Source organism: Platalea leucorodia (genome assembly GCF_965183815.1).
Source record: "Platalea leucorodia genome assembly, chromosome: 1".
Taxonomy (NCBI): Eukaryota; Metazoa; Chordata; class Aves; order Pelecaniformes; family Threskiornithidae; genus Platalea; species Platalea leucorodia.
In genome coordinates, this window is record NC_138823.1 from 92,396,160 (window position 1) to 92,421,511 (window position 25,352).

At 38.7% G+C, this 25,352-nt stretch overlaps 1 protein-coding gene across 1 annotated transcript in view; it reads left to right on the top strand.

Moving 5' to 3' along the window:
* Positions 1-25,352, top strand: part of GMDS (GDP-mannose 4,6-dehydratase) — a gene marked incomplete at its 5' end in the record, with an annotated part of 433,056 nt that overhangs the window by 52,871 nt on the left and 354,833 nt on the right. Inside the window, 2 exons of the mRNA XM_082306673.1 lie at positions 18,381-18,425; positions 22,063-22,150. Coding sequence (XP_082162799.1) covers positions 18,381-18,425; positions 22,063-22,150 — 133 coding nt within the window. The remainder of the gene's footprint in view (positions 1-18,380; positions 18,426-22,062; positions 22,151-25,352) is intronic.

Genomic DNA, 25,352 nt, shown 5'->3' on the forward strand with positions numbered 1-25,352 from the left:
TGTTAATTGAAAAAACAGTGGTATAGCATAGGGTTTTCTTAATTTAAAAAAAACAAAAAGCAAACAAAACCCACACAACAAAATCCCAAAACCCATTTTACTATAAGAAACCAGTCTCTGCTGTCAGTCTGGGTTCAGGTATGTTGAAATGTCAGTCAGTCTTCTCTAGGAGTTGAGGAAACAAGAGGATTCCTTTTAAATGCTGATGAGTTGTTTACCAGGAACAAACAGAAGGAGCCGTGGGCTCCTTCTCACTGATTTCTGACACAAACCATCCACCGAATTTTTAATTACTGTCAGCTACAAACTGAAAGTTCAGCTCTCTTTGGAACTGATCCAGCATTTTGATTTCCTTGATCGGTTGCCAAATTAGTGAAAAGGTTTTGCACCAGGTTAGAGCTCCTTTGCTCCCTCGGTTTTCCTGTCTCATACTGTATTCAGAGCAAAACTGTGTCAGGGTTTTCAGAACAGTTTTGCTGTGCAAGTTTGATTTCTTTATATTTATATACATGCCAGCACAAACAAACATTTAGAAAAGATGTGAGTGTAATCAGCTTGCAGCAGAGTGACAGAGTGTAAGTTTTCCTGTAGAAACTCAATATTTCAGTTGTAGTGGGGGAGGACAGAGTTAGTCCTCTTTCTCCAACATCTGTTGTGTATTTTATATTTGCAGGTGTGAGAAGATGTCTACAAAAGAGTAGCTTAGCTGATGTCATTATTTTAAAATTATTTTTTATTAAAGTGGGTGTTAATTTACAGCTAAACTTGACTTGCACATTGTTTTTCTGTAATTTCAAACAGTGACTGAAAGACTGTTATATTGTGCCAAAACCAGAAGTGTCACATCAAGCTGTAGCCAAACATTTTCTGCTCTGGGGACACATCAGTGAAGAATTGCTGTTTCTCCTGGTCTAGTGATACCTTTTCCAGCCCAGGCTCTACCACTGGTGAAGGAAAGAAGCTTAAAATAAAAAGGAAAAAAAAAAAAACAAACCACCAACCAAAAAACCAAATGCTATTCACATGAGATGAAGGGAGATAATAGCTGGTTGATTACCTGCAGGTAAATCATCATATTGGTGTGTTCTTCTATTAATCCTGAGCATAAAGATAGGAACTAATTGTAGAAAGGTATGAAGGTGACTGGTTAAATTGGGATCTTGAAGAACGTTTCTCTGCTTTCAAAAAGGAGTGATGTGGCATCCATATGTATCTTTTAAATGAGAGAACCTATTTTTTAACATGGTGGATTACCTGGGAAGCATTTTAGGGATCTGTGATCTGACATTGGTTCTGAAGTCTGTCTTACTCTCCATGGTATATGAGAGAATCTTTTGTCAAGTCTATTCAAGTTTTAAAATAAACTAAACTTCAAATGTCTTGATGAAAGCCTTGCAGGAAGGTACTTGCAGCCTCTGCTTACAGACCTGTTAAACTGTGCTGTGCTCTGTGTTTCCATCCCTGGATCTTGGTGATATCCGTGATGCCCAAGGCTGTGTGCTCTGCTGTTCAGCTGCAAGTTGCAAGAAGTAGTGTTGATATTTTAATTCTAGATTATTTCAGAAGTAGAACCCTAGGTCTGTAAAAATAATTCGACCTACTGTAGTACTTGAAGGATCCAGTGTTATGCTAGTGTTGCATTATACTTTGAAATACAAAGGAAGGATCTGATTACTTTATCTGAAAGTAATTTGTTCTGCTTGGAGTATTAACCTGCTGTGACTAAGTTTGGATATTAGCCTTTGGTCTGCCTGTGTAAGACTGCCTCTAATTTGAGGGAATGTATTCCCTCTGAGCTAGAAGTGGATAAACACATTTTAATTATCCTGGACTGAAATGTTTCTGGGGAAGTATGAAGTAATGTCCTAGTGTTAGCTAATATTGCTGGTGAACACTGAAAAATTACTGGTCTTCAGTCTGAAGGTTTGAATTTGTGCTACACTGTGTGGTTCTTCATAGTTCATGGGGTTTGGGGATAAAAGCCTTTTTGTATACTATTAAAAGACAAAGCGAAGGTCCCCTTCCTTTTTTCCTTACATTAGTCTCTTTTCAGGTTGTGCTTTTCATGAGTATGAAGGCTAGTATCTTTCAGAGACCCTCACCAGTTTGTACCATTTTGGAATACTGTAATGCTTAAAGCAGTTTCATTTGTTTAACAGCAACTGGGAAAGTTAAAATACTTTTCTGGCACTTACATTCAGTTTGTTGAAATGAAATGATCATTCAAAGACTAATAGTAACGTACAAACCCCCTGCTTCCAGCAACTGGGAGTATTTTTGATTGAGAGTTGCAGTAAATATTGAAAAACTGTTTAATGTAGTTATCCCCTGTATAGAATTTTCTGTAATAGAGATCATGTTTGTGCATCTGCAGTTCATGGATCAGTAAAAACTAAGTTGTAGTTCTAGAATTTGATAATTCTGAAGGATTCTTGAGCTGTTTTCTACCCTTCAGCAGATCTCATCTTTGGGAGGCATAACTAAATTAAAGCACCTTGGATCATTTTTTTTTTTTCCCCAGAACAGTAAATGTGTGGCTGAGCTTATATAGCCTTTCTCAAAGCCCTGCAAAGAATTTCCATTGGTATGAAATTTTAAGAACAGTTCAGGATAGCTATCTAAAAGAGAAATGTTAATTTTAAATGCATTCTAAACTTTCCCCTTACTTCTGTGTTGTCTTTCTCTTGTAAATCATGCAATGTATGGAAAGTAAAATGAAACTGAATAGTTCATACCATAACATTTTTCCCCATAATTCACTATGAAGGATTACACAACTCTGTGTACAACACAAAATATGACACTCTGAAGCTTGCAGAATTAGAACAATTCTAAGAATAAGGCATTCCTCTTCAGTATCTAGCATACTTAAACTTCTCTCTATTCCCCCTCCCCTTTTGGTAATAACTTGTAGCACTTTTGTGTGTGAAAAACTAGGCCCTTAAGTTTATTTTTACTGGCATAAGAAATGTAGCATACAATGGCATACATAGCGGTAGAGCTATATAAATTCTAGCTGGTTTATTTTAATAAAGTATTCCCAGTTCATAGGTATTGACAATTTGTTCATAAGAGTTAAAAAGATTCTTCTCAAGAAATAATGATGAAAACCTTCCAGAAATGTTGCAATAATACTGTATAGGCTTGAAATCCAGATGGGGAAAAGTGGGAGGATTGCTTTAGACAGCAAGCTTAAATTTTTAGCCCAGTTATTGTGTGTCTGGCGATATCAAGAGGAAATAATTTTATAAAGGATAAGGCCAGAGAAAGAAGCGATGAGATGCAACAGAAGGTCTTGCCAGCTGTTGTACAATGTACTCGATGATTGCTGACAGGGAAGCTGAAGGTTTCTTTCTGAGCCTTTCAGTTGATTTAGTACTGCTCCCTGACTCGGTTACCCCATAGGTCTGTCTTTATTTCCATGCTCTATCTATAAAATATTATTAGTGTCAGTAAAAGCATCCATTAATATTGTGAATTAATTAAAAATGGTCCCACCAAACACTGTCAAGGGTCAGTTAGCTGAGTAATCCTTGAATGAGCCACGGACAATGGATCCAATAGAGGCTGGTACGGTTTGTATTACCTTAACAGCCTCTTCATTTTTCAGTCAGGCTTTTCTTCTAGATTTCAGCAAATCTGTTCAATTCAAAATTTGTTGGTGCAGCCACCATAATGTTTCCAGCAATCTTAACATCAGCTTGTTCATTCCTGTTCTGTAAAAACACATCTGAATGTGCCACTTTATTAATATGTCTGCAATTAAAAAAACCTTCCCTTCTTTCCCCCTTCTAACAGGGTAAGTTTGCCTAAGAATTTCTGCTGGGACATGTGCTTGTATACACATTTTAATCAGTTTTCATTCCTGATACCTCTTTTCAGGACTGTTTGCGTATGTTGCTGTAGTATTTGAGGGTGTTTTATAAGTGATGTTATGCATAATCAGTTGTCTTATGCTTATGGCAAAAAAAGGCTTAAAAACAAATTAAGTTGCTTGGGTGAGATCAAATGTAAATCATGCCAGTGTCAAAAGTTGAGGCCCCATTAGGACTGTTCTTTGCATGTTTTAAACTAGGAGGGATGGTGCAACTAAATCTTTCTCTTGTTACAATGTCTTCAGACCTTTCGTTCTTTCCAGGAGAATGACACAAAAATTGTGGAAATAATTTTGCAATTTGCATCTGCAATCTGCATGGCATCAGCAAGAGTAATTTGTTTTACTCAGCCTTGCTATGCATTAAAAAGGGAAGAAAGAGGATTCCTTTTAGTATCTTGCACTACTAGTCTAGCCAGTTGCATTTTAGATGCATTTTTATTTACAGCTTGGGGAAATTTAATAAACATAGGCAAAATGAAGAGCTATCTTACAAAGATGTTATTAACCTTATAAATAACTTCCAAGACTTTAGGAAAGCATAAATACTTGGAGATGGAGAAGATTGTAAAATAGAGTGCATAAGATACTGGTGTTCCGTTTGCTTTTTGCTGTGGACATCTGGGATGGCCAGTCCCTGTGCTGCTGCTAGGTTCCTGACCACCTTCCACAGAATGGCATTAGGACCACTGAGTTTCAACTTGGTGAATTTCTCCCTGTTTGATGTGAAAAGTTAAGTATAAATGAAGTGAGTGTTTACAAATTACTGGCTTTTGTGAAAGTGAGGAGGAAGCAGCATGATGCTATGCAATCATTGGGATTCTGCATCAATAAAGCATAAAACAGCTAACCTGTCAAGGGTATGGGGTGATCCAGTGAGGAATGTATTCAAGGGCACACAGAAACAAGTGGATGAAAATGGAATTGTCAGAGATAGAAATGCATTTGACCCCATGCATGAAATGTTTGTGCACAAATGATTCCTGATGCTGTTCAAGAGGTAGTGCTGTGCCTAGCTGCTGCTTTTGTGTAAACAAACTACTGAGAAAAATGTTCTTATGCAAGAAAACATGAAATGCTCTTTACTGACTAGGTATGAGCTTCTTGCATGTACCATATATATGTAAACATGGGTGCATGGAGAAAAATATAGCTTGGCACTCTCGTAGCATGGAATGCGTTAAGAATGGGTAAATAAATATCTGGCACCAACATCTTTGGGGAAATACTTTCATTTTAAGGAAAGCAGCAGAACAAAATTAAAATGTGACAATAGTTGTGGGAAAACATAGCATTCATTGTCTGAATAGATCAGCACAACAACTTTCACTGCAGCTGGCAATTTTACCTCTCCTGCATGTCAGCAGGAGAATTACAAGCACGACCTTTGCTGGTCCCACGCCAGTAATTTTGGAGAAATTCTTATGTTACGCTTCAGTAGGGTGAGCACCCCTCCTTGCCTGCCTGTCCTTATAATTGGTCGCTGTCTCCCTGGGACCCCTGCTGTTTACCTTCTGATGCAAACTTTAGTCACCTGATGGTTAAATTAGTTTGCCAGGTTAAGATTGCCTTACAGAAGTACACGAGAATACCTGGAAACATTTTTTTTTCAAGTTTGAACATCCCTTCACATAAACAACTGTCTTGAGTAAAATAGAAATATCTGGAAAAAACCAGAATATTCTCCCTGTGGATCTAGAACTGTTGTCATCTTTAGAAACAAGCAAACTTTCTAGAAGATCTAGAAAAGTTTGTATTCCCATCACAGGTTATACAGATATGCACAGAGTGCTTGAATTGCAACACGTGGCTGACTGCTGCGTAGGCATCCAGCCGAAAGGAGCAGCTTTGCACTAGCTGGCATCCTTCTAGCTTGTCAATTTGCCAAGTTGTTCTAGGACAAACAAAGCAATATTGACAAACAAGATGTGCAAACATGAAGCCACAGTTTTTATTTGGAATTCTGCCATGGGAGCAGTGTGTGTGTGGCTGGAGGACTGCCTGTGTCTATGGATGGTCTGTACACAGCAGATGGCATAGATGACTGCAGTTCTAATCACAACTCTAAATGAATGAGATGTAGTGCTGTGAGTCAGGCAGCATGACTGGCCTCTGAGAGGGAGGGAAGGGGTGTAGCTGCGATGCCTTAGATCCTGAAGGTGGAGTTTTACCATCATCTCAAAGGAGTTTGTTATGAACTTCTTTCTGGGCTGCAATAAATCAAGTAACTTCCTCTAAAATGCCTGCTGGTGTGATGTCATTTAAGCAGAGTTTTATGTGAGGATAGAGTAGAGTAGGTAAGCTAGCTGTCTGGTTGTATACACCTACTGGTTGTCAGTATGTTTGCTAGTACAAAAATATTCACTAATATGCACAAGACATTGTTCAGTGTACTTCCAGATGCCCTAAATAAATGCAATCAGCCCCTAAAGAGTAAGGATGCTTATCCAAAGGGTACCATGTACTATAGTTTGATCAGGGCACAGGTCATGTAATCAGGTGCCTAAATAACAGACCTGTTATGATGCTTCCTCAAGCTTTTTAAATAATGGATCACCCTCAAAGGGAAGGATGGGAGGAAAATGGATGATGCCTCTTCTCTTGGAATGAGGCAGAGGGAGAAAACAGATGGTTTGATGCCAAGTGGCCTAGTTGATGTGGTGATGAATTCCTTAAGGGCTGTTCAAATTTGTTTTCCATGTGTGGTGTAGTTCAGTATGGAAACTTCCTTTTTTTTGTCTACTTTGAGCATATTGTAGTGATTCAATGCATAAGCATTTAAGAAGATTCATAAAGTATAAGGTGCAATTTCTTGACTTCTATCTGTTGTCTTTATTTGCTGGAGGTGTTGGCTCAGCCTAGGCAAAAGCCAGATGGCAGGTGAACCTGCAAATATGAAGCATGAAGACTATTCCAAATAGCCAGCTGCATGGTGGTGTTAATTGGTAATTCTTAATAGCATTAAAAGGAGGACCTGGGTACTTAATTTTAGGAACTGCTTATATATACACATACCTGATAATCTTATAGGGGGCTCAGTGTATTGTTCAGAGAAAAAGACCTTTTTAAGTCCCTATGTTTCTGAAAATGAGGCCCTCTTGCACTTTGCTGTTATGTTTACATTTGATGCTTAACAAAACTAAGAATTTTCTTCCTGTGCCTGCTGGGGAAACTTTAAGTATTTCTTAAACTTAGGATGTTGCCATGTTTAAGTGCCAGTGATGTTTGTAATAAAAACTAGATGTTTTTCTTCACATTTGCCTTCTTGCAAAAACTGCTGTGTTTGTTCAGTTAAAGTATACCCTCATGTCCCTTGGCAATTAAATTAAAGAATTTGAGTATTAAACAAGTAACATTGTGATACTGTGTTGTTTGGCTTCGGTAGGCTGTTATTAATGTAACCAGAAATAAATGTAACAGAACAGTTTGCAAAGTAAGTGAGACAAGGAGGTTTCCGTAGTATTTCCTGCAGTTCCTAGGGTGCAAAGCGATTCAAACAAACTACAAAGAAACCTTGAGATTAGAGGAAATAACTATGAACGCAGACAAAAATGACTAAAATGTGTCCTATGTACTCAGTCTCTCCACAGCTTGTAAAGTCAGTTAAATTTAACTAGTTTCAGGTTTTGTGGAACAGCAAATGAAAGAAGTTAAAGTAAGAAATGTTTGTGACAAGCTCTTTAAAGTAACTCATTTTGATGCTTCTTAGAGGCTTCTTTGTGGAAGTTTTAAATAGTTCTGTTTTCAGAGATCTGTGCAAAACTGCATAATTCTTTGGAACACAACTGATGTGGAAATATTTAAACTATACGTTGCTTTACCTTGATGTAGCTCTGTCCTAACCTTAATTAGGAAGCTGTTCATGAAAGCTAGCTAGTTGAAAGAATTCTTTTGATAACTGCACTTGAAGATGATACAAGAGGTTATTGCTAACTCAAACTGCAGGCGATTTTTAATACTGTATGAATTGAAGGGATGGGTATCTTGTTGGCAGCTTTGTAATAGTAGTCTATTCCAAATCCTGTTCCTGACAGATAGGATAAGCAAATGTGATTGCTCACTTTCCCTTTCTAGTTCCCCCTTAGACAAGAACCTTGGCAATTAATGAAACTGGGTGGGTTTTTTTCCCCTTTCAAAGCTGACAAGGAAAAGCTGTGAAGTTGGGTACACAAGGCATTGTATGGTATCTGTAAATATAAGGATGACCTTCTGCAACCTTCTCTGAAAAAACACTGCATCCTTTTGCTATCACCTAGATAATCCTTATCGTGCTTGGCTTCTCGCCACCAGGAAGCTCAGTCCATGTGGCATCGGAGTGCTTGATTAGCAAGAGCAGCCACGTGCAACAGAGGTATCAGGTCTACTGTCCAATTTCAATCAATCTATAGTTAATATTTTGAAGATGAGTGCATTTATTATACCATTAAGCATCTTCACTAACAGTTGTTTTTGCTTACAGAGGAAGGTAGGCACTGTCTGAATTAATAGTTCTGTTCTTTCAATCAGGTTTTACCACAGAGTCCATGTATTTAATTTACTTACAATTATACTATAGAATGTGTATTGTGTATTTAAAAAAAAAAAATAAATCCTAGACTGTAAAAAAAAACAAACCAACTTTTGAAGCATATTTGCTCTTACTTTAAAATATCTGACAAAATGGGAAGCTTTTTCTGGGCATAATAAAAACGTGTTACAAAACATGGAATTCTGGCAAGTGTTATCTTTGGAAAAACTGGTTAAAAGCATTGTATTCAAATCTTTGTAGACTGTGTCTTTGGCTTTGCTAATTGTTTCTCCAGATTTTTTGTGAGGACAATGTTTTGAAGGCATAGGAAGAACTTGTCATCTTAAGATTTCTATCATTTTTGTTTTTTCAATGAATTGAAATATAGCTTTATGTATCTACAACTCAAAATATATAACATACCCATTAGAGGGAAGAACAGCGTATGTGTGGAGTGAACACTAAGGAACAACTCTTAAGAGCTCTCCTGTTACATTTTTCTCCTGTTACTGTTTCTTCACTTTATCCTGAAGAAAAGGTGACACAAATAGCCAAGTAAAGAGTCATTTAAAATGTAACATTTTGGTCCAAATATTGATATTCTTTCACAAGTGTTTAGCTTTGGGATTTCTGTGGGGTTTTTCTTGTTTGTTTTGAAATTTCAGTTAGATATTTCCTTTTCTATTCCATTGCAAAAGTATCAGGAAGTTTTATTGCTGTGATAGAGTTGGGGTTTTCTTATTCTTCGGGTATCCCTTCCTGGTGTAAAGAGAAATCTGAGCTGCCTGGAGCTCCAGGATGATGGTGATCACACTTAAGCTTGCTGGTCTCTTAGCTTTTCTGAATATTCACAACTATGTGGAAAGTGTTGGGGGCCACCTTTTAAAGACTTCTAGTATTGAAAATTGAGAAGTGTGAGGACCTTGAAATGAAAAAGTGGGAATTGCATAAACAGAGTTCCCAAAAAATGTATTTGTGCCTCAGTAGATGCCAGACCAGTAAAAACTGGGCTCCCACCATGCTGACTGGGAGAGGCAATACCTAAGAGAGTAACGATCAGTTGCAACACAAGCTGTCTTGTCCTAAAACTTCAAATGTCTGGGGAAACAAAGTGGCTGCTCCCACAACTTGCAGACTGTATCATTGCAGGAGTAGTGCTTTCCTTCCACCCAAGCAAACATTGCAAGACTGAGAGCTGTTTAAGCTCCAACATACCAATCAAGCATTCCTGACTGCATTTTCAAATTTCTAACCATGCAAACATTTAAGAAAATAAAAGTTGTCTTACTGTGCATTGCTTCTCTACTCAAATTGGAACATGCTTTCTTTCTGGTTTTGTGTTTCTCTGTAAATAAATCATATTTCAGACTAAATTGCTATGTCCATATATAAAGCTGAGTACAGAAGAATGAATTAAAAAACACTTTTCCCTGTCTGCACACATTTATTTCTCCTTCACTAGGCTTTGGTCTCATGCAAACAAGATAGCAAGTGCAATGTTTATTTTGGTTTCTCTCAAATAACTGACCTTACACCCTGTTAGGAAACAATGTCTTGGGCTAAACTTAAAGTAACATAAATTCAGGTAGTGAGCAGCAGTGGTAGAAAGCCTACTGAGCATCAGTGTGAGAGGCTGGCACTGCAATGGTGAAAGCAGCTTTAACCTGAGCAGCTGTAGTAGGCTACTGCAGAAGGAAAGAAAAAAAAAAAAACCAAACAAACACAAACAAACAAAAAAACCCCACCAAAAACCCAATTTAAAAAAAAAAAAAAATCCCAACCAGCTCTGTCTGGGAATGAGATGGCTCTGTTATTTCTGGTAGGATGTGTGTTGAGCTATGGTCATAAGTTCAGGTGGCCTCCCCAGTTACAGTAACAGCCATGTTACTGCTTTTGTTTCGGTTTTCCTTTGTAGGATATTAAAGGGGAAGATGGCATGCTAAGATTTCATATTTTCTTCCTGGTGTCACTTCACAAAATTACTCATCTGTCTTAAACATAACAGACACTGTATTTCTTCCAAAACCATTTCTGGGCTTTATGGTTTGTTACCGTGACAACTCAGAACTTCCAAATTTTGAGGTCAAAATTACCCTTTTGAGAGCATGTCCTGCAGCTTAGTCCTGGGTTTCTTGGTTTCTTTGCTCTGTGCAAAAGAGGTTCTGCGTGTTTGGGTTTCCAGTGGGTAGTGTTTGGGGTTAGTTTGCATTTGTTGCAGATTGAGGGGTTTCCCCCTGGGTCGGCTGCAGCAGTGTTAGTCACCTAATGGGGCTGATGGGTTAGTCTGAGTACTCGAGGAGGGGCATGTCCAAAATGCTCATAGCTGCTGCTGCTTGGAGCTGCTGTTACTATTTTGGAAAGGTTAAAGGCCATCTGATACCAGTAGCTTTTTGAAAGCAGGAGGAAATAGGGATGGGCAAAACAATCATCTTGTGGGTTTCAAAACTGTTATGGATTTCCCATTACAAACACTGTAAGCAGAGGTTTTAATTTTCTTGTGGACTGCTGTCCATATGATTTGCATTTCCATGTTTACAGACATGTTTCCTCCAATCCCTGCAGTTTCACTAGTGAGACAGAAAAATACAGCTAGGTTTCTCTCAAATTCAGAGTTCACAACTGGTTTTATATTAGTATACTGCAAACATTCATATTGAAGAAAAAAGTAATGTGTTATGGCTTATAACATGCATTCAGAAACAGCTTGTTCTTCAAAAATCTTCAAATGGCTCTCTACTGATACTTTTCCTCTTCATAAAAATAGTTCTTCAGATGCATCTGAAAACTAGTAGTTATTTTGAGTATCTGAATGTTTGAGCACATAGCCTGAGAGTTTAGGGGCATAATTTTTAATTTTTTTCTAAAAAGCTATCAAGCATCTGACTGTTGTCACTGGGAAATTTGTGGTCAGAGTATTTGGAAATAACACATTAAGTGTCACAGGTTCCTGCAATCAGGAAAAAACCTTAGTATACTCAGTTGGATGGTGTAACTTGTTTTTTCCCAAGCTGAGATGTTGGGGTTTTTTTGTGTGATAGACGCAAGCTGTTTGATTACTGTAGAATATCCATATGTTTTAGACTGAAGACTTTATATTTTCAAATATCAACACTTTTAAAAAAAAAAAAATCAGCTGTGTTGCACTGACTACCTTACTGTTGTTGGCTTAAGTTAAGCCAAACTCATAACTGGTTACCTCTCCTAATGGTAAGGAGCAAATCTGAATTACACAAGCTTGTTCTGCTCGTGTTGGCTTTAGAGTGATGCAGAGGTTTGTTCTTTAGACGAAGTGTCCATGCTGAGGTTCACAGTAGAATAGCTATAAATATTGATGATGTGAATGATGTTGTTTTGGATAAAGATAACTGAAGGGAGGAAGGAAGAAAAACTTGCTGCTGTTGTCTGTAACTGCAGTTGCAGCTCTTAATATAACTTGATAGTTTACCAGTGGAATAGTGTGTGAGGTCAGATGGAGCTCAGATTAGGAAATAACAGGGTGATTCACTTTTCCAAAGCAACTTTGCTTTTCTTTTACTTTTAAACAACTCTTAATTGAAACAGAACAGTGTAATGTAATTAGAATGTTTTTGTTGTTGTTGCTAATGATAACTTTTCCTCCTGCTTAATTTTTTTTGTTGTACTGCAGTTAATTGAACATTTTTTGTAATATATTAAGTGGGGAAGGTTTTAAAACAAAGATTTTTTTTTTTAAACACTTATTGCCTTTTGACTTTTTCTTTTGACTGCAGGAACAAAAGGACACTTGTTTTCCTATTCTTACTTGGCCAGAATACAAATCAAAATAGCAAAATAACTACTGCATTTGGAGGGTGGCAGCTTTAATAAATCAGTTAAATACTCCAGAGTTCATAATTCTTCCTTTTTTCAGTATGGAGAATTTTTTATGAACACTTTAATACTTTACCTCGAATATTGCCTTGAGGACTTGAGACAAAGTGCAGTACTGTTCTGTTCATAGTAGCTGCAAAAAATTACTGATTTCCTCTGTAAATCACTGGAAATGATTAGAAGCATGCATTTTTCAGCAAAAATAACATTACACTGTATTACTCTTGGATTTTTTTTTTTTTTGAAGGAAAGCTGTTTTGGAGTGCTACAAACAAATGAGTAGCTGTTATTATGGATTGTTATTAAAATTATTTAGATGTTGCTTTAGAGTGGTGTGTGTTCCCTGCTCCAAAGGATCTGTCACCATACTCTAGCTTAATAAGTGTCATGGTTTAACCCCAGTTGGCAACTAAGCACCACACAGCTGCTCGCTCACTCCCCCCACGGTGGGATGGGGGAGAGAATCACCAGAGTAAAAGTGAGAACTCCTGCACTGAGATAAAGACAGTTTAATAAGTAAAGCAAAAGCCACACATGCAAGCAAAGCAAAACAAGGAATTAATTCACTGCTTCCCATTGGCAGACAGGTGTTCAGCCATCCCCAGGAAAGCAGGGCTCCATCACATGTAACAGTTACTTGGGAAGATAAATGCCATCACTCTAAATGTCCCCCTTCCTTCTTCCCCCAGCTTTCTATGCTGAGCATGATGTCATATGGTGTGGGATACCCCTTTGGTCAGTTGAGGTCAGCTGTCCCAGCCCTGTCCCCTCCCCACTTCTTGTGCACCCCCAGCCTCCTCACTGGTGGGGTGGGGTGAGAATCAGAAAAGGCCTTGACTCTGTGTGAGCACTGCTCAGCAATAACTAAAACATCCCTGTATTGTCAACACTGTTTTCAGTACAAATCCAAAACATAGCCCCATACTAGCTGCTATGAAGAAAATTAACTCTATCCCAGATAAAACCAGCACAGTAAGTCACTGAAATAGCATTAGCTTATAGCTATGCAAAAGTTTAAAATTTGATGAAGAAATGATTTATTGTGCAAGGCTACTAGTGGCGCTGCTGCTGCATATTTTAATAGAAGTATAGATTATTCATGCAAACAAGGCTAAACAAAAATGGTAACAGGGTGCTATTGGTGATATTACTGCAGAAAGATCCCTTTAAGAAATAAAAACCATGTCCTATGGCTCAATGTGTGCCTCTTCTCTCCACGCACTGTCCCCCAGATTATTTGAACCTATCAAAATTTAACTTCAGCAGAACACAGCTATAGTTTGTAGTTCAAAAGAAATTTAGAACTGCTATGAATGACCTTGATAATTGACACCATCTATAGTATGGGCTTCCATAAACTCGCCTTTGCAGTGTTATTCCTAAGGGCATGGCACTAGCCTTACTCAATTTTGAATTTTTAAGTATAACCAACTTTGGTCTTTCATGTCATATGTGGAAGATTATGGCACTTTTTTCCAAAGGAATAATGAAGTCTGAAAACTTAGTATTTGTGACACAGAAGTACAGAGAACTATAAGCATGTAGCAAATGGACAGATAGTTCATCATATATGCCCATCATAGCAATGTCAGAAAAGCAACACCTCCCTTAAACAGTGCATCTGACAGTGGGTGTGTTGCATTTTTATGTTCTCAGGCTTTATTGCTAATCCCTTTGCAAATGGGCAGGCACGAGGAGTATGGGAGGTGGCACAGCAGTCAGGCTCTCTTCCCTGCTGCGTTGTCTGATGAAGGGGTGCTTTTCGAGTGACTGTCTCTTGTGGCTGGGCTGTTGGTGGACAGTTTCTTTAGGGATCTTGCAGCAGGATTTCTCACAATCCTCTACATGGCTTTGGGATTTGCTAACACTGCATGTTTGTAGGGAATGTCATTTTTACCACCATACTTTGGGGATGTTTCTTCTCAAATGTTTATACTATCCCCCTGCAATGGGAGACCTTTATCCGTGTTATGGTCATAATACACTTGTATCGCTTGTGTTAGGTTTTTAATTCCTTTTTCGTCCTTCTGAAAAAGCACTCCATGTATGTCTTCTGGAGTTCTAGGAATAGTAATAAAAGGAATGCTATTCCTTCTCCTCTTGGTCTCTTTTCCCTTGTTTCTTCATCCATCCAGTACTTTCTTCCACTCCTCTTTATTAGCAGAGAGGAGCCGGGGGGAAGAGGGAGTCTCCTTCTCTAGATTACAAATGCTCATGTAAGATGTGATCTAGTTCTTGAATCTAGGAGCTCTGTGGAAAGATGTTGGAACTGGCCATATCAAAGGAAGAGGACAAAGATGTTTTGCATTTGGGGTTGCTTTTACACCCTTCTCTGAATGTATCAATATAAATCCGAAATGAGTCCGTTGTAAATGGAATTTCCCTGTGTAGAACAGTGCAAAATAAAGGAGATTTGGATTGTTAAACAGGCTATTTAATTCCACTTGTTTTCAGTTTTCTGTAGAAATGAACCTGTTCTTTGCTCATGGATCAAGTCAAACTTTATACTTCTTTTATTCTAGATGTTTGTGGCAAAGCACTGTCTAACTCTTGTTTATGTCTCAATTTCTTCACTCTGTTGGAAAAGGTTTTCTTTGATAGTGTGTCAAAGCCTATTGAAGTTCTTGACATTAACTACTATATTAAATATAAAATATTGCATCCTAAAGTTGTTTCACTCTAGTTTATGTGACTGTTTTCTTTTGTCTGGGAATTTTACAGACATGTTGTAAGGCAGCTGCAGTTGGAAACCTGCTGCTTTGTCTTGGAAGCCAGCTGAAGTATCATTCTTTGTATGTGCTTTCAAACTACTATTTGGCTGAAGACAGCATAGTGATTCTTCAAGTCTGATATGTCAGAGTGCGCTGATGAGGATCTGTTTTAACTGAGGTGGCTTATTTAATCAATCTTGCTAAAGTGTTTTGACCATTCAAGCTGGTCTGACACGTCTGTGCAGAGCCAGGTCTCATTGCAATCCTACTTAAAGGCAGCTTGTAGGCTGTTTTCTTTTAAGACTGATGTTTTGGCCACAGACTAAGGGACCTACTTCTGTCTTCTGAGGTTTTGTTGATTTGTTATAAACCGAGAAGCAATAGCTGGGTACTTTGCATTAGCAAAAATAAGCTCTCAAATATGACAACACTTCTAAAGTAGAATAGCATATTGCCTAGTGGAGGGAACACTGTAACCAAGCACTCTAATCTGTATAGACTGTGTTTTTTCACCTTGCTTTTGTGGTTGACTTTGGTGAGTAGGGTTCCTATAGCTACCTCAATGATCAAATTGGGCTCTGGGCATACTAATGCCTTGCTGATTGAATGTGCTCACCAACACCTAAGCTGGTATTGGGTTTTTTTCAGTGTTAAGGAGGACATGATTTAGACCGATAGTCTTGGGATAAAATGCTCAGTGAAATAGGATCAAGGTGACTATAAGCATTTCTTACAAAAGGGGAGACCCTGCCCCCCAGTTCCCAACTTCATGGGTCTGACCATGTCATGCACTTCATGCTGGTCCATTCCTACTCAGCTGCAAACCAGGAATGGGTATGGTTGGCAGTATGTGACTCAAATAAAGCAAAATCTGCTAACCCTCACAAAACCTGAGATTTGTTGCTAAACACCTAGTTCCTCTAATATTCCATTCCTGGTTTAGTGATTCCTGAATCTTGAAAGCTGTTTGTAGTATAAATGGAAATCAACAGCTTTCATAATAAAATTTATATGCATAATGCAGTCTCCTATGGATAAAGGTTTAAATCACTTAATAGAGCTTACTTAATATTATTTACTCCTTGACCTTATTAGGAAAAGATGGAAATTGTACTATCCTTACAAGCTGCAAACTCTTGGACACTTTGATTGCTGTTCTGATTGCTGTTCACATTGACAGCTGCTGTACTGAAAAGAAAAGGAAGGGAAACATGAAACCTGGGGGCCATGTGTGATACGGTATCACAGTGCAGGACAGCATGAATCTGCATTGTGTGCGATTACCAGACAGTAAATCAGTGTGCTGTGCTAGAGCCAGAAACCAGTAGCTTTCACACTTGCTGTCTGTTTCCCACTCATTGTCAAGCCCTGCCCTATCACTTGATAGACCTGGAAAGGAAGTGCAGAGGAAGCAAGTGCCAATGCTGGTTCAAAATGTTCCAGGACGACTGGAAAGTTTGAGCAATGGCCTGGGTGAGAAGAACAAGACCTTATTGACAGGGTTCAATCCTAGTCAAGTCTGTTTCCCATCCACTTCCTAAGTAATCACAGCCTTTCTTTTTTCATCTCCTTTGCACTTTCTGGGTCTCTCACTTTCACCTCCTTTTTATTTTATATATTTATTTATTTTAGTGGACTGAGCAACCAAGGAGAACTGGGAAGTTTTTTTTTTTCTCTCTGATCCACCTATGCTAAATCCTGGAGGAATTACTAAAGAAAAAGATGGCAGCTACAGTAAAGGTAGTTGTCATCCCCCCTGCTTTGCCCCCATGTTCCTCCAGAGTTTCCACTGCATATTCTTTGAATTTCTCCTTTCAACAGGGTCTTTTTCTTTTCATTTGATGTACAGAAATATATACTGTTCCAGTGATGCCATGGCCCATGTGGTTCATCATGTTCCAGATCAAACAGTGTCATAGACTGATGACTGTTGGGTTATGGCACTGTAAAGTTATGTGAACACACGTGTGTACATGTAGCGGGAGAAGTATGTAAGCCAAGACTTTCTTTCTTGGTTTCAAGCTCTTCTAGACTGTGTAAGACTTTGTGAAATACTTACACTGTAAAGTCAGTCATTTTTTTCTAATGCTGCAGCTTTAAACATACAGCAACATGCCCCTTGTACACTGCACTGTGCCATTTTGCATAGACTTATGCATGATTTTGCTGTCAATATAGTAAGCAGTCTCCACTGGCAGTCCTGCTGCTCTAGGGCCTCCTAGAGCATCTCAAATTGCTTACTTCAGTATGTTATTCTCCTTAGGCTGTCTATGAAACAAAGAAAGTTCATTTAATCTCAAGTGAGAGAGGTTTTTCTCTGGAGAAACATGCTTTTAAAAAGAGGACCAAAGAAATGTCTGTTTAGTTTTGCACTTAAATGTCTCTGGCTGTGATCATGGCAGAGCAGATCCACATAATAGAGTTTAAGCATGTAAGCATAGGTGGCATCTCATGTTTTTGTTTTTTTCCGTAGCAAGTCAATTGACTCTGGAATACTTTCACATATTAAAGGAACAACTGGTTCCAAAAGTCAGTTAAAAGATGCAGACTCTTTGGGCATGGGTAATATTCACTGAATTTGGTTAGTGAGCGCTCTTCTGGAGGGGTGAACTTTGCTGGGTTTGTGATGGTGCGTACGCATTTATAAGGATAATATGACATTGTATTTGGTAATCCTGGCAACAGTGTTGCCAGGAAAATCATCTTATTTCAGGAAAACATGCTCTAGCATGTGTTTTGAAGTATTTGGTTTTGGGGAGTTTAATAATTAGTTTGACAAGGATTTAAAAGGAAGGGGGGAAAAAAAAAAAAAGAAAAAACCCCAAACCAAAACAACCCAAACTCTCAACCCTCAATGATATATAAAATGTGAAAATGACTTGTATTTTGTAGTATAAATATAGGGTGTGCTAGGGATGTTTTTGAAAACTCAATTGGTCAGGCAGGCAGAATTATTGCTGCCTTCAGAAGGCTTGTGGAAGGAGCATGGGTGCAAGGGAGAGGTGAGCGTGACAGTACTACAGAGGCACGCTGGTTTGCAGAGTATGTCAAGCCTGCATCAGTTTTTCTAGAATGTTTTTCCTTCCCTATTTCCAAAATAGTTCAAATTCAATAACTGTGGTTAGGATATTTTGGAAAGACGTCCCCAGGCACTTTATAATGGAACTTGGGAACAGATTCAAGAGACGGGATTTCTCAATCAGCATTTGTAAGCAAGTTATCTTAAAATATACTGCTTCTTAATCTAAAATTAACCAAAAAGCATCTATAGTATTTTTAGGTCAGTGTATAAATCTGGAGAAATCAAAGTATATGCTTGTTACCTGGTCAAACTCACCACAAATTTTTTTTCTTCTCTTTTTTGAGACCTCAAACAGTCCAAATCTCCCAGGCCCATTCACTGCGTTTCTAACATTTTCCTATATCTTACTCTTCCCAGGATGGATCGTACTTGGCCGAGTTCCTGCTGGAAAAAGGCTATGAGGTGAGTGACTCGGTGACCGGCTGTGGGCTGATGGAGTCGTTTGGATGCTGCAGCTCCGGCTTCCTCTGCCTCTGTCCTTTTCTGTGTATGTTTTCCACTCCAGCCCTAGATAACGAATCAAAACTCTGGAGAGGAATGTGCAACATGGCCTGTAACCATGCCAGCTTATTGTACTATTTATCATCTAATGTCCACTGGTGGATTCCCTCTTCTCCTCAGGGTATAGCTGCTTTGCATGTTTCCCGCCAACTCAGATAAGCAGCAACCTGTGTGAGCCAAAACTGTAAGGAATTAGGGAATAATTTATGATGCAATGTACCACATAAAGGAATAAGAATCTCTTGTTTGTTCTCTTTCCCCTCCTATCTCTCCACACTAAAGGCCTTCTATTTTGGCAGTTACACTTCAGCAATGAATACCTTGCATTTTGCTTTCTCTGTTTAAAAGCACCCACCCCCCACCCCCCGGTACTGTTACTTTCCAGCCCTTCTCTTGGATTAATTATGTTCTTGCTTAGCACCTGATTTTCATTTACCTTTTCCTTAAGATAAAGGGAGTCTGATTCCTTCTTGCTGCATAATTTTTCCTGGCAAAATCATCTTTTTTTGTGGCCCAGCAAAGCAACAATCACATTATTATGGTATGATTTGACAGTTTTGAACTATTGTGGGCATATATGTGAGAATGTTTGCCTTCAGTCATGAAAGATGCTTCCAAAATCGATGATAATGGAAGGAAAGGGGTGGTCAAATTAATGTCCCCACAATGTAATATTTTCTGGCTTTTTAGTAAAAGCCTAATGCTCGTTCTAATAATGGATTTTATTGCTTCTGCTGTAATACTGCTTCACAGCTTAGTGAGAAGTCTCTTCTCAGCCAGCGTGTGCTTTCCATGCTTTTGACCATGGTTAATCTTGCCTTGCTTATTCTATCGTTTCTCCTGCTTTGTTGCTAGATCTGCTTATTGGTGGTGTTTTTTCAGTGTTGTAATTGGATTATTTTTACTATTCCTCTATTCCATTTGGGGAACAGGGGTTGCTTCTGCTACTTTAAAGGCATAAGCACATGCTCTCTCCTAGTCCACAATGAAATTGGGAACTGCTAACTGCAACTAAAATGTTGTAAATATAAATAACCCTTTCCACAGTAGAAAGGTTACAATAATTGGGTAGAGGGTTTTTTCTTCTGTTCATCAACTCTCCATCTATTTGCTGGAATTCTTTCCTGTGTTCCCAGTTAGAGATCTCTGTTCCTGAATAACTGAACACAAAAGTACATGTGATAACTGATTGCCTCCCTAACTAAGGTGGTTTGTTTGACTTTTTAAAATTTCAATCTATATAAAGATCAAGCCCTATTGAGAAAAATCTACTGATCTTACATTCTTAACTAGATCAACCAGTTTGCACACATTTTGGCTTGTCACAAAGCTTGCATTTCACCTGTCCCATGCAGACAAAGGTACCTTTCATCAGTTTTTTACGGTAATATTGCTGTCATGGATTAAGCATTTGGCAGGTTTTCTCTCTCTTGTATGTGCATACCAGAAAAAGGAGTGGGAGGAAAAAAAAGAAAAGAAAAAGCTGGGTTTGCATGTTTTCTTGCTATCACTGGATGCAACAGGCTCTCCGGATTTGTTTGTTTGCTGAAACTTTTTGAAGTCCTGGGGTGATTGCATTTAGCACATCTCATTGGTCAAATGTTGGTATTACAGTCATTCAGCTGACACAAAGCTCTTGGAAGCACAATCTTTCATCAGGCTTTGAGCTGGCAAGATTTGACTTATTGGTCAATCATTTGCGTGAACCTGAATTTCAGCATGACTTCAGAGACAGATAACTGAGAGCTCAAGAAGTCTCTCATTAGAACTTTAAGGCAAAACATTTAATTTTGCTAGAAGCGTTATACAGCACTTCAGTTAGCTTCCTTTAGAATAATTTGATGCTTTAAAACTGCAAAGTTTGATTTTTTTTTTTTTTTTTTTTTACTCAGCAAAGCAGATGTTAATCTGAGTACTCCAAATATTTCCACCATCTTTTACAAAAGTGAAGTTATTATGGAAGCGTTTTTTTTGAAAGTGTTTCTCTTTAAACCTTATGTCCCTATAAATTATCCACACATTCTATAAATAATTATTTTTATAGGGCTTTTAACTACATAAGTTTAAAAATTTATCTTCATAAATTCATTATTTGATGGATATTTCTTTTGAGGGGCCATGTTTCTCAGTTCCCCATTGATCATCAAAATGCAAATATTTTACTCAGTCGTGGAAAGTTCAGTGTTTGAATTGTAGAACAAGGTATGTTGTGAGCCTGCTGTGTGGCTGGGCACACGAGATTTTGTGCAAGGAAACTGGCATCATAAATTTGGCATGCAAGTTGTAAAGATGAAGCTATTCAGCTATTATTAAAGATCTTGCCACCAAAATACCATTCTTAAGGCAGCAAAATGGGCTCACACTGCGGTTGTGCGTACCTTTTTACTCAGTTAAGTTTCAGACGTAAGATAGTAAAAAGTGTTTTCTGTGTCAATAGCCATGGCTTGTGTTCTGTGTAAAACAAAAATCCCCAAACCAAAACCCTGAACACTGCCTGTGCCTGCTGGTATATTCTCGCAGGTACAAATTAACATGAAGTGAGAGAGTAAAGCGATGGCCCAACCCAACCAAGTTTAGGATGCATCACAGTGTAAGAGTTCACTTTCAGAAAAAAAGGGCAGGGAGAAATGGAGGACAGTCAGCTGCTGAAGCTTTATTTCATTTGTGCAAGCACAACTTCTGCAGCTGGTAACCTAAGCTAACGTGAATTTTGGCAGCAGACCTGGGGCTATCTTACATGAGGAGGAAACGGGATCAGTGTTTGAACAATTTCTCTAATGTATTAGACACAAATGGCTTTTCTTTAATGTTAGTTGGTGGGGTTTTTTCACTGACTTATTTATTGTGGCTGCTTAAAGGAAATTCCCAGTCTGCGTTTCAGCCTTAGGCTTGCCTGTTTGTCTCATAACCCATTGGAGAACACTGACTCATGAGGTCCACAAAACAGCACTGACTGTTCTGGCTGTTCTTCCAACACCCCAGAAAGTGAATAACAGCTGTTTTCTAAAATATATTTGGGCCTGGTAGCTGCTGCCCCTTCTTTCCCCATCTTTTTTTTTTTCCTCTTCTCTCCTCTCTGCCCCCTCTCTCCTTTCCCTACCCCCATCTCCTGCTGCTGCTTTTTCCATGCCTATCATCTCTGGCTCCAGAAAAACTTCTCTGCAACCAGGGAGAAGTGGTTATCTTGGCTTTTCTAACTCCAGTAACATTGGCAAGTCTCACTCACTAGGAGATGATGCTCTAGGGCAACTCAGTGCGTTCTCTGTACTGAGTATGATGGTTGGGCTGCTAGTGGTGTCAACAAGGGAGAAGGTAAAACTACTTAAGGGTACTAAAATAAATATGATGGCATCAGGGCTCATCTCCAAGTATTTTGTTACAATTTGGATAACTGTCTGCCTTTAGCAATAGAGACAAGCTCTGATTACCTGATATAAGGATTAGGCCCATGCATGTGAAAAGAGCGATGATGATGATGAACACTTTCCTCTTAATGTTTACCACTTTCCTTTTGTATTTTTCCTTGTTCAATCCCCAGGTGCATGGCATCGTTCGTCGGTCTAGTTCTTTTAATACAGGCCGGATTGAACACCTCTATAAGAACCCACAGGCTCACATTGAAGGAAGTAAGACTTTGTTTTTATATTTGTGTGTTTTGTTTTGTTTTTTGGTTTCTTTTTTTTTTTTTTTAGTCTGTAGGGTGTGTTTGGTGGAGAAAGGTCCCTGGGAGCAAGAAAGGGATCCCAGTTTCCTCTACCTAAATGTTATTAATAAGTAGTTATTTTTAAGCCGTACTTGTCTTAGGATTGGTTATTTAAAACAAAACCAACCAAACAAAAAACGTTGATAGTGAAGTTTCCCTTTTCTCTGCTTGTGTTAGCTAGCTGCTCTATCTCAGAAACAAAAGTGTCAATTTTTCTCTGATCAAAATGTGACACAAAGTATAGATACTCTTGTGTGTGAGTTACTAAGAGGGGAAAATATGAGAGGGGCCCAGGAAGGTGCTTTCTGTTGTGTAGAAATGCTTACACCATTCACACATAGCTAGGCAGCAGCAATTAGAAAATGGCTGGGCCTGCAAAAACATATGCGAGGTTGAAAACACGGAGATATCAAATAGTAAAATTTTTTTTTGAGGCAGTTATCTTAAGCACTCCACTTCTGTTTCCTCATGAGCTTCTTAGTACCTGATGGAGGTGAAGGTTTTGGGACAGCCTGTATGACAGCATGAATAAGACAAGATCAGTTCTTACTGATGACAGGAAGAATGAATCTTTGGACCTTCTGAATTTCTACACCCAAAGAAACGATTACCTGTTTTTCCTGAAGGAAAGGCATTGCTCTTGGAAATTTGCTGACAATTTACTGTATTCTCTGTTACCGATGACAATTTGGAAAGCTGAAATTATTACCTTTAGTGTACACTTTGCAAAAATTGTTTGAATAATTTACCTTAAAGAAGGTTAACTGGTCACTTAATCAAAAGAAGCTCAAATGTTGGATGCCTCCCGTTCAGCAGAATGATTGAGCATTTTAACAAGCATATAGTTCTCTATGCTATGCATATTTTGTAGAGTTGCGCAGACTGACGCTGTCCTAAATAGTACGATTTAAGGTATTGTTAACATTAAATATCTCCTTGCTGTAAATAAATCTCATGCCTTTTTGAAGTCTGCTTCCCACCATGGTTAAACAGAGCCTAATTTTATCAAATTGTAATATATAATGCAACTTTTAGATTTCACTTGATCTTTGCTTGTAATTTAAAAAAATATTTAATTTCTGACATGACTTCAGTGGTATTTGATGTGAATAATTGCTACTTACTGTGCATTGCTCCTTAAAATATCTGATTGAGAGAGGGGTAAAATTGAATAAAATATCTTCATGAAGAATACTGAAACCTGTACTTCCGTTGTGGACATTGTGAGAACTGTATTTCCCATGACTTACATTCATTGCTCACATGGTAAAATAAAGCAAAAGAAATCAAACAGGAACCTATGCATTGTGAGGACCATCTTGTGAATATGAAAAGTGATTTGAGAAGACAATGTAGATCGTGATAAATGTATATACGAACGTTTAAGGAAAGAGATGGAAGAAAGGAAAAAGCAAGCAGACCTTAAATGTTTTTCCCCACTTTTTATCTCATTTTCCTGTAACTGAGGAATGTAGCCATATGAATGGGAGGAGGAGGAGGAATTGGACTTGAAATCTCAGGAAAGGCTGCTCCATGGAAACTGTTTGGAAACAATGGGTTTCCAGGCAGTACTGGAGGAAGCAAAGAAGCAATAGTGGTTGATGTGAGCAAATCCTAATTTTGTCTATGCCCTATGTGTTCTTCCCATGAGGAACTGATTACACATTGCAAGATGATGATCTTCATAGACAGTGAACCTCTTTATACAAAAAAAAGTATGGTGAACAAGAAGGAAAACAAGGTGTTTCCTGACATGAGCCCTCCAGCTATTGCTTGCTAAGGAGGTTTTCACATTGGATAATATTACTGAAACCCAAAGGTTTTGACATTTGATCTGTGTTTATAAATCTTTTCACCAAATAAACACCGTTTCTAGTAAGTCTTTCCACTTAGCCTGTTATTCTTGAAAGACCTCTTTTTCGTGGGTCGGGAAATGAACAGAGCCTCATGCCCTGCTCCCCTTCAAAAAAAGCCATTTGGACAAGAAGCTTTGAAGACTTGATGGTAGACCAAAATGGGCATTCTCCTTTGAGAGCTTTAAATTTAAGGTAATTGTGGGAGGGTATCGCTGATGCTTGGCTCAGCCCAGCTGGCAGCCCACCTTCCCCTGGGAAGTGCTGAGACTGCTCCCTGGCCTGGGGATCATGGCAGAACTGGATGTCTTTGGTGTAGGAAGAGGGAGCCTGGCTGTGGCACCTCTTTCCTGCTCAGCTGCTGCTTAGGCTGGAGAGGAACCAGTTGTTCTTTCAGACCCTAAGGCTCCTACAGAGCTGCTGTAGCTCCCTGGGTCTCCTCTTGTAACAGTGTCCTCTGCTCCATCCTCTCTGAAAGGCTGGCTCAGCTGACAGGGAGATTTTGTTTAACTCCCAGCCAAGGTAAGCAGAGGAAGAAGATGGGCCCTTGTTGCCTAGGGGAAGTTTTCTTTTCTGGTACAGAAAGGGTAGTGCATTTGGGTTCTTCCCTCCTCCCACCAGCCCACAGAGTTGTCCTGAAAAAGGTGGTAACTGCCATCAGAGAAACTGGTTAGGTGGTGCTTGCTCTTAGTCCCTATTTAGTGTTGCAAGAAAAATGCAGCAGTTGTTAAGGTGGTCTGAACCCTAACAGTGTTGAGGATTGCAGGTTAACACCAATATCCAAATAGTTTTATCTTATAACCATTTGGGATCTTGTGCATGCTGTGGCCCATGGGCAGAATTGGTTTCATGTATTGAATTTCATTCGGGAAGCAGGACAGTTGCATTCCATACAAGTGGAAATGTGGTGTTGTTCCAGCACAGCCTGTATATAACTGGTGGCAGGAACGAAGGCAGCCTACACCATGGATAATTGACGTGTATGCACAAAAAGGGTCATAACCTGCTTACCAGCCCTCACATTTAATCATAGTTATCTTTCTTTTAAAAAAAAGTTGCGCTACCATTCCCTTACCTGTTAGCCACAGCTTCTACTGGCTCTTGAAGTCTTTTCAGAACTGTTCTTTTCAAGCAATGTGGATTTAAAAACAGATTTCAAGAATATACTGTGACTTGCTGGACCGTATCACTTTATCAACCTGAAGAGCCTCAAGTACCTGTTAATTAGGAATGTACAAAACTGAACACCTGACAACTATGTGATCTGTTACT